The sequence below is a fragment of the Vicugna pacos genome, chromosome 25, assembly GCF_048564905.1.
Source record: "Vicugna pacos chromosome 25, VicPac4, whole genome shotgun sequence".
NCBI lineage: Eukaryota > Metazoa > Chordata > Mammalia > Artiodactyla > Camelidae > Vicugna > Vicugna pacos.
In genome coordinates this window covers 40,192,917-40,202,904 of record NC_133011.1, presented here as the reverse complement: position 1 = coordinate 40,202,904, position 9,988 = coordinate 40,192,917, and the positions used below count along the sequence as shown (strand labels likewise).

The 9,988-nt window shown below is 47.2% G+C and overlaps 1 protein-coding gene across 3 annotated transcripts in view; it reads left to right on the top strand.

Annotated features, from left to right (window-relative positions):
• The first annotated feature begins 1,148 nt into the window (after window positions 1–1,148).
• Window positions 1,149–9,988, top strand: part of ZNF16 (zinc finger protein 16) — a 35,764-nt gene continuing 26,924 nt past the window's right edge. Inside the window, exons 1-4 of one of the 3 annotated variants that reach the window (XM_072950075.1) lie at window positions 1,149–1,476; window positions 2,443–3,979; window positions 4,372–4,498; window positions 5,197–5,310. In XM_072950075.1, the coding sequence (XP_072806176.1) occupies window positions 3,635–3,979; window positions 4,372–4,498; window positions 5,197–5,310 (586 nt within the window). In that variant the 5' untranslated portion in view covers window positions 1,149–1,476; window positions 2,443–3,634. Of the gene's footprint in view, window positions 1,477–2,442; window positions 3,980–4,371; window positions 4,499–5,196; window positions 5,311–9,988 lie in introns of those variants that run through there. The other 2 variants (XM_072950084.1, XM_072950081.1) reach the window with 2 other exon arrangements.

Sequence of the window (9,988 nt, the reverse complement as noted above, 5' to 3'; positions counted from 1 at the left end):
AATACACAACAAGGACCTACTGTATAGCACAGGGAACGATACTCAATTTCTTGTAATAACATACAATGGAAAGGAATCTAAAAAAAAAAATATAGATGTGTGTATGCATAACTGAATTGTTTTGCTGTACACCTGAAACTAACATTGTAAATCAACTACACTACAATAAAAAATAAAATTAAAAAAAGATAAATTTTTTTATAAAAGTTAAAAAAAGAATGTGGGTTCTGCTGTTGGATGAGGCATTCTATAAATGCCAATTAGATCCAATTGAATGGTGGTTCTGTTCAGTTCAACTGTACCCTAGACTTCCCGCCTGCTGAGCTACTGATGTGGGGCGTGGGGCCTCCAGCTGTGAGTGAGCTCATCTGTTTCTCCTTGCGATTCTATCAGTTTTGTCCATGCATTTTGATGCTGCTGTTAGCTGCATACACACAAGGATCGTTATGTTTTCTTGGAGACTTGATCCATCTACCATATTTAATACCCCTTTCTTTCCCTGATAATTTACTGTCTCTGGAGTCAGCTTTGTCTGAAATCAGTAACGATACTCCAGCTTCCTTTCGATTAGTGTTAGCATGGCATGCCTTTCTCCTTAATCTGTGTCTTCATATTTAAAGTGGGTTTCTGATACACGACATAAAGTTCGGTCTTATTTTTTACCTGCTTTGACAGTGTCTTTTAACTGGTGTATCTAACATTTACTTTTAAAGCGAGTATTAATATGGTTGGGTTTGTCTATACCATGTTTGTTACTGTTTTTTATTCATTGCACTTGTTACTTTTTAAAAATCTTCCCATCTTTTTCTTCCTTCTCTGGTTCAATTGAGCGTTTTGTCTGGTCAGATTTTTTATCCTACTTAGCATATCGATTATACTTTAGCAAAAATGGTAGTGGTTGCCTTAGAGCTTGCAATATATATTTAGAATTAACTTAAGTCACCTTCAAATTACACGACACCGCTTCATAGACAGCTCAGGTACCTTACAACCAGAGCTCCCAAGTCCTCCCCCCGTGACGTCACTGTCCACTTATACACGCGATAGAGACTCAACACTTTGTTACTACCATTAACCTGAAAACAGCGATCTTTTATTTTAATCGGGAATAAGACAAAAGATGTCACCGTACATTCCTTGTTTCCCTTTCCGATCCTTTCCGCTTCTTCAGGTGGACCCGCGCTTCCGACCTACGTCACTTCCTGTCTCTCTGACGCACCTCTGACGTTATCGCGAGGCCGGTGGGCCAGTAGCCTACAGTCCTCTGGGTCGCATAGAGCGGCCCGACAGAACCCTAGGATCCGATTGGCCGGTGCGCTGGCGGTGGGGAGGAAGTTCCTAGCCCGCGTTTCCGGTCTGGTGGGTCCGCTCTCCCCGGAGTGCTGTGTTGCGCGCCATTCTTTTCCCGGCGGAGCTGAGGGGTCGCTGGCCCGGGATCTGGCGTGGAGGTGCCTGCGCGGCCCTGCGGCGAGCCGGGTAGCTCGGGGCGGAGAGGGTCCGAGCGAGCGCCAGTCCGTGTGGATTGAGGGGCGGGCGAGGCGGAAGCCCGCGCCAGAGTGGGAGTCCAGGCTACCCCCGCGCTGAGGCAGGGCGGCGGGGGGACGAGCCAGGTCTCACGGAGGAGGAGAAACTTGGGCGCGGTCAGGGGATGAACCGAGTGGTTTTTTTCTCGGAAGAGGGAGAGTACTTTTCACTCATCAGGAGTAGGTTCAGTGAAAGGATGAGGTCGCGAGGGCTGTGCGGTGAAGGGGCAGTGGCTGCCGGCGGGAGAGGGAAAGGCAGGCGAGAACAACCCCAGCGTTCCTGCGTTCATTTGTTCAGCAGGCGCTCAGTTCACATTTCCTTGACGATGATAGTTACGATTACTTAGTGTTTTCTGTTTGTGGTTTGCGAACGCTGTGCGAGGGGATTTATACACTTGTTTTGTTTTAACTCTAAATAGTCAGTAAAGGTAAGTGGTTCTGTTCTTCTCATTTTATGGTCGGTGAGGAGCGCGGTCACTTACCCGGCACCCTTGCATTAGTACGTGGTGTACCCAGGATTGGAACTCAGTCCTGTTGGAGTCCAGAACGCATGCTTCTAAATCCAGCGTTATGTGCCTCCCAGGTGAGGTTGAAAGTGAAGGCAGAGCGCGTTCGGAGGGACCACTTGTGAGTCACAAAGGGCATGAGCGCCAGGGGCCTGTCCAAGGCAAACTCTGGCTGAGGACCAGGAGGTTACCCCTAGCCCAGGTGGCCTAAGGTGGAGGCTCAGGGAAGGCCCAGGAGAAATGAACTAGGCATTAATAGGCTTGGGTTCACTCAGTTAACCTGTCCAACAGAGGTTTGCGTGATGAAGGTCGGGCAGACAGGTTTGTTCTGGGTTGTGTCTCTGAGGTTCTCTTGGGTTTTCCTTCATGGTCGTTCTAAACAGAAGTGTTTCTCCTTTCCTTTTTTTCATCAGGTAGGAAAAGCCTTTCCTGAAAGCCTCTTGGCAAATTTTGCTTAACATCTTGTTGACCAGACTAGGCCTTGTGGTCACCTAACGCCAGAGTAGCTGGATCAAGGAAAAAGGGCACGTTTCTACTGAACTGAGGAGTCTGTTTGCATGGAGGGGGTCTCCCAGGGTAGAGGCTGGCTGTATATCAGAAGCCAGTTTGGAAAGATTTCCTGGGGGTGACACCCTGTGACACCTGTCAGCTTAAAATGTAACCAGATCTGTGGTTTTCTAAATGTCATGTGTATACTGAAAGTTTCCAGTGTATACCCAGCCAGCTTCAAACTCTCTCTTGAAATTTGGGCATGTGTATCCAAATGCCCTAATTCTCTACATGTGTGTCTATTAGTTATCTTAAACTTGACATGTGCAAAACAACTTTTAATTTTTATCCTTCAAATGTACTGCTACATTATCTTTCTAGGTAGTTGGAAGTTTCATCATCTCAGTTATTTGGGCCAAACATCTTGGTGTCTCAGCCCACATTAATTCATAAGCAAATCCTATTGACTGTTCCTCTGAAATGCATCTAGAATCTGACCACTTATCACCTTCTGCTGCCATCTGGTCCAGGACACTATTGTGTCTGGCTGTATTGTTGCTGGGGCCTTCCACCCTGCTGCCTAACCCCTAGTCTATTTTCAGAGCAGCAGCTGAGCTGGAGAAGCCACAGGTCAGGTCACATCTCTCTGTAGAGACCTTCCAGATGCCTCCCAGCTCATTCAATGAGTAAAAGCCCAGTCCCGTATTCTACAAGGCACCCACCCTCTTCTCTCTCACCCTTGCCTACTCTGCGTCAGCCCCTCTCGCCTCCTTGCCCTTCCTCGAGCACATCACGTGGGCTTGCACCTCACAGCCTCTGCACTTGTGCAACCCCCGCTGGGGGTATATCTCCCTGATAGCTACACAGTGCCTGCCCTCACTCCATCCAGATCTCTGTTCTGATGTTACTTTATCAGAGGTACCTTTCCTGGCTGTCTTTTGTAAAATATCTCCTACCACCACTTGCTGCCCTCATTTCTGTTCCTTAACGTCACCTGACACAAGCCTCACCTCCGTCAGCCTCCGTACTGGCTTGTGCTTTGCCTTAGAGTAGGAGCCTGTTCTGCTTGATCTCAGCTGCTTGCCCACCGCCCGGGACTTCCTAGGTGGGCCTGAGATGCAGCACATTGTCTCCCCCAGCCCAAGTGCACTACTAGGGACCTGGCTTTCATCCCAGCACCACTGGCTGCTAGGGAGGCCTCGTGGCAGGCAGGGGAACATACAGTCTCAGGCCACTGGGTACTTGGTCCACGTGCCCTTCCTCGGGATTTCAGATAACCCAGAACTAGGTCTCTGCTGCCACAGACCTCTTGAGCTACTGGCGCAGATGTTTCAGAGTTGCCATGGGGAGAGAAAGCAGGTCAAGCTCCATCACACTGTTCCCCCTGCAGCTCTGCCTTCCTCTGGAGAAGCTCAGACCCCCATGATGGCCGTCAAGCAGCTCCTTCCTGGTGGACCCCAGGTGAGTGGTCCTCATAGAGACACCTCTGTGAGGCCCCAGCCCTTTTGTGGCTGCAGTCTCTTCATGGTTCCCTCTGAGGTGCTGGTCTCAGAGGGTGGATGATGCTCTGTATTCACCCCCGGTGTCCTCAGCCCTTGGGTTCAAGTCCCTGAAGTGTGCTGCACCCTGTGTTGTCCCAGCCCTGAACTGGGTACAGTGAGGGTGGGGAGTGGGCAGGAAAACAAGTCAAAGTGATGCCTGCCTCAGAGCCCACTCTTGTGGGGAAGACAGTCTAGTATATGTGCTTTGGGGGTGGGGAGGGGTGGCGGTGCCCATCCTGACCCTGGTGCCTCCTGCCCCCAGGCCCTCCCTGGGCCTGACCCTGGGGTTGCAACAAGCTCTTGTCGTTCCAGGTCTTGGTTTCTTTTGAGGATGTGGCTGTGCTTCTCTCCCGGGAGGAGTGGGGCCATCTGGGCCCTGCTCAGAAGGGCCTGTACAGGGATGTGATGCTGGAAACCTACAGGAACCTGGTCTCCCTGGGTGAGGCTTCTCCCTGGGGCTCAGCTCTGGGCTTCCTGCTCCATGAATGGCCCTGGGGACTGGGACGAGGGCTGACCTCAAAGCTATTTAGTATTTCTCATCCTCTCTGTCCGGGCCTGGGGTGTTTTTCACCCTGGTCCCGAATAGTCCTGGTCTGCACAGAGGAGGGGACTGGCAGTGCCAGGGACTCCCCCAGTTTCTTTGTAGGACATACGGAAGGAGAATGTTATTCATTGAACACCAAGTATTTGCATATCTCCTTAATTAATCTTCATATATCTTTGAGGTTGGTGATAGGGTACACAGTTTATAGGTGAACGTGAGGCTGACAGATACCATCACTGTATTAAGTTCACATAGGCTCTCAGGGAGGATTTAGGATTTGGGTCCATTTGGCTTCAAAGCCCTACCTTAAACCTGGCTCATACTTAGGCCTTCTGCTGGGTATCAGCTCCTCCTCTACCATGAGTCTTCTACATGGTATGTTCAGGCCCCAGCTAGGTCCCTTATCCATGGCCTCCCGGAGAGCTGGGTTTGACTTTTCTTCAGCTGGAACACAGACCTCTGTCTCTCTCCCTGTTTTGGAGAGCAGATGGCATGGGAGCTCATGACAGCACACAGGCACTACCCTTGGGGCCGTCTTGCCCTGGACCTGGGCGAATTGTCAGTCCTGCTTCCTTTTCTTTTCTCTGGAGCAGGACTTCAAGGTTCCAAACCAGATGTCATCTCCAGGCTGGAGCAGGGGGAAGAGCCGTGGGCCCCACACTCACCAAGATTTGAGGGGAGCTGGGTCTGGAGACACAGGAGTCAAGGTGAGTCTGCAGGAACACCCCAGGCTCTCCTGCCCTGCTGGCAGGTGCTGCCCTTCACCAGGCGCTTCCCGTGAGCTCCAGACAAGTCTTGTCTTTGCTGGCATTTTGCTTTCCTTCTTCTCCACCTTCTGTCTCTCTTTTTCTCTTTTCCTGCTGTTCATGGCCCCTATTCTGTGCCCCTAAATGGGTTTGTATTTACCTTACCCTAGAAAATGCCCTTTCAGTTCCTGAAAAGAGCTCAGGTGTCTTTCTCTGGCAGCTGCCTCCCTGCGCGGAGCCACCTCCCAGTCACTTCCATGTCACCCCCTCTTCAGGCCTTGCTGGCGAGCTCTGCCTCGGCTGCTTAGAGACGCCACCTGGAGACTTGCCCTCCTGCCCAAACTCTCACTCCTGCCATTCATGCAGAGTTCCCAGGCTGACTCTGGGCTTTGGGGAAACACATGAATTAGGGCTTCTTCCTGTGTAGCGAAGGATTTGGGCGTGTAAACAGTAAGCAGGGCAGAGTTCCCTGCTCTGTGCTGCCATGGCAGCTAACAATGCCTGGCTGGTTGTGCTCAGTGCATTCCCAGCACTGTGTTGGCACAGTGAACTTACACAACCTCCAATATCCGTGCAGCGTCAGTGCTCAGGACACAGGCACAGAGAGGTTCAGTTGCTAGCCCAAGGTCACACAGCTGGCCAGGGACAGAGCTGGGTTGTATCCCTGGCAGACAGGTTCCAAACCTCACACCCTTTTTGTTCTTTCTAAAAGTAGATTTTTTAGGATATAATTAGCATATAATATGCTGTGCATATTAAAACATACAATTTGGTAACATGTTGAATATGTATGCGCCTGTGAAACCATCCACTCCCATAGAGAGAATCAACATTCATTACCCCAGAAAAGTTCCCTCATGTCTCTTTGTAATCCCCCTCACCCTTTCCCACCTTTGTTCTGAAGCAAATATTGATCTCCTTTCTGTCATTATAGATTACATTTTCTAGAGTTTTTCTAATAGTTGTCATCACAGCACATGTATTCTTCTTTGTCTGGCTTTTTTTGATTCACATAGTTATTTCGAAATCCATTCATGTTGTGTATCAATAATTCATTTCTTCTTATTCCTGATTGGTATTCTCTTTTATGGATATCTAGTTTGTTTATCCATTCTCTGTTAGTGGACAATTTGGATTGTTTTCAATTTTTGATTCATACAAATAAAGCTGCCATAAACATTTTTGTACAAACCTTCATATGACCATACATTTCCTTTTCTCTTTGATAAATACCTAGGAATGGAATGACTGGGTTACATAGCAACTGTTTATTTAAACTTTTAGGAAACTGCCAAACTGTTTTCCAAGGTAATTGTACCATTTTACATTCCCACCAGCAGTGGTTGAGAGTCCGTTTCCTCCAGTTCCTCACCAACACTTGGTGTGGTCAGTCTTTTTAATTTTAGCCACTGTGATGGATGTGCGGTGGTATCTCATTGTGGTTTTGTGTTTAATTTCCCTAATGATTAAAGAAGTTGAGCATCCTTTCATGTGCTTGTTTCCCTTCTGGATTTCTTCACTGGTCTGAATGTCTGTTCAGATCTTCGCCTATTTTTAAATTGAGTTTTTGTCTTACTGTTGATTTTAAAAGTTTCTTTCTGAATACAGGATATTCTCTTTATAAGTCCTCTGTCAGATAGATGCTTTGCGTGGGTTTTTCTTCCACTCTGTGCCATGTTTTTGTTTCTGTTTTTTTTTAATTTTCTTCAGTGTGTTTTGAAGAGTAGAAGTTTTAAATTGTGGTAAAGTCCAGTTTATCAGTTTGTTCTTTTATGGATTGTGCTTTTGGTGTCATAGCTACGAAATCTTTGTCTAACCCAAAAGATTTCCCTCTTTGAGAAGAAAATTTTATGATTTAAAATGTGTACATATTGCATTTCAGTCGTGATTCACGTTGAATTAGTTTTGGTTGTGAGGTATGATCCAAGTTTACTTTCTTACCAATGGGTCTCCAGTTATTCCAGCCATTTGTTGAAAAGGCTGTCCTTTCTCCACTTGGATTGCCTTTGCACCTTTGTCAAAAATGAGAGTCTGTGTGTGTATGGATTAATTTGGGGCACTTGAGTCTCCCCTTGATCTGTTGTCAGTCTTCACTCCACACACTGTTCTGATTGTGAATGCTTTACTAAAAGCCTGGAAATCAGATAGTGTTAGTCCTCTGATTTTTGTTCTTCCTTTTCAGAGTTGTTTTGGCTTTTAGGTCCTTTGTATTTTCATGTGAATTTTAAAATCAGCTATTGATAATCTGTAAAAAGTCCTGCTAGTATTTCTGTTGAGATTGCACTGAATCCATAGATCAGTTTAGGGGAACCTGACATATATTGAGTTTTCTGACCCATGAACAAGATGTATATCTCCATTTATTTATGTCTTGGTTTCTCAGTAATATTTTATAGTTTTTTGTGTACAGGCATTTTACCTCTTTTGTCAGATTTATCCTTAAGTATTTCATAATTTTTGGTGTTTTTGCACATGGTATTTTTTTAATTCCAACTTCCAGTTGCTCAGTGCTTGTATATAAAAATAGAATTAAATTTTGGATGCATACAGTGGGAACATTGTGTATGTGGGAGAGGTAGGGTGACAAAGTGCTGTAAACAGTTTGTAACGTGGCCTCTGTCTCTCTCACCTGGACTTTCCCTGATGAAACAGAACCAGTTACACGTACTTTTGGGGTCCTCTGCAGCTTCTCCACATGCGGTGCCTCACCTGTGAGATACACAGTCTGTTAAACACTGTCCCTTGGTCACTTCCTTTTCTGTCCTGTCCTACCTCCCTACCTGGACGGAGCAGTAGTTCGTCTCCTGGGAGATGTCCGCTCTCTGGGTCCACGGTGTGCAGTGGGGAGAGGCCTGAACAGAGACACGGGTGTTTAAGGGGAAGTAACAGGGCCACGTCAGGTGGGGTTGGATTTGATTCTTATCCCAGGAGAGTACGAAGCTACGGGATGTGTGTTTAAAAATAATTTATTTTTGTGCAGTAATATGTATCAATTTAACAGCACAACAGAACTGTTCCATGTAGAGAAGTGTGATGATATGAATAAAACATCACCCTAACTCTTGCCTCACAGAAATGTTCGTTCTCTGTGTTAGGTGATGGTCTTTCATAGACCCCAGATGCATTGTCTCAACCAGATAGAAGTTTGTCTCTCTCCCAGGTAACTGGGTCCCTGTTTGGTGGGTTCTCGCTTTGACATGTTCTTTTGGAGGCCGGTTTGTTTGTCTTGTTTCTCTGCCACCCTCTGGAGCAACCTGTCCAAACACTCAGCTCCAGGTTTAACACCAGGCCATTAGAGAAGAAAGGGTGGAAGGGCCGTTTCACTCCTTGAAGTAGTCAGAGTCCGGTTACGTGGCCCCATCTCACACTGTCACTGTCTAGCAGTTGCTCTTAACTTACCCACGTGTCCTTGTGGTTCATACAGACAATTCTAGTGACTGCAGAACGGGTATTCCTGTAGAGCTGTTTCATCTTCTCCCTTTCTATGCTGCTGTTGTACACCTGTGCGTGTTACAAATACAACAACACATGTTTATAATTGTTACTTAATAGAATTCTGTGTCTACCATGGAAACTGAAAGAAGAAATGAAAGCAAGCACATATGTATACAGTTTCTACGGTCTTATTTGCCGTTTATCTTCCTTTATTCCTGTGCATGTAAGTTACCGTCTGCTGTCACTTCCTTGCTCCAGCACGTCTCTACTCTCACCTACCTCCTTTGTACTGTTTTTGTCGCATTTGAGACTTTTCTGTCTGTGACACTGAGATTTAGACTAGTGTATATCTCATCCTCGTCCCATTTCTGGCACAGAGCCCCGTAAAACCCTCACCCTAAGTGATAAGGCCAGTTTGAGAACACCCCAGGGTGTGCATAGGCCAGCAGTCCAATCCAGCTGGACTGGACAGCAGTGTTCTCAAAAGTCAGTCTTGGAGGTTTGACCTGACTCCAGGAGGGTGGGAGGAGGAAGGGGTCTCCTGCCCTCTCAGCCACATTCTCCAGGAGCTTCACCTGGGATGTGGAGGGGATGATGAGTGCTGGTGGTCTAACCTCCTGGTGAGATGTGGTAAGCTTTGCTGGGAGCTGAAGGGAGAGGAAGCCCCTTCTTGTCCCACCTAACTGGAGGGAGTATCTGTCGTGCTGAGCTGAGTGAGTAGGGGTGCAGCCAGTCACGGTTCAGATTTCACACACACTTGCTCTTCTTACCAAGTTTTGGTAGAGTTTCTTGAATAAGCATTTCTCCATTGGCTGTTTGCCCTTAGGACAATTTCCAAAGACAGTAAACGGTTGTTAGTCTAGGCTGGGTGTTTGTTTGGTTTTGTTTTAGTACTTCCTGCCAGCTCTGCTCGCTTCACTGAGACATGCATCCATGGGGTTCATTACGCTGTCGTCTACACGGAGTTTCCCTGCTTTCGGTTTTGAAGAATATTTTTGCTGGACATGGAATTCTCGGTTGACAGTTACATTCTTCAGTACATTAAAGATGTCCTTTGTCTGCTGTCTTCCACTTCTAAAGCCCTGCAAGTGCGGCGACTGCGGGAAGGCCTTCAGCGTTCGCTCCCCGCTGGTGCACCATCACAGGTCTTACACCCGGGAGAAGCTGTACGAGTGCCAGGAGTGTTTTGTTTTGTTTAGGGTCA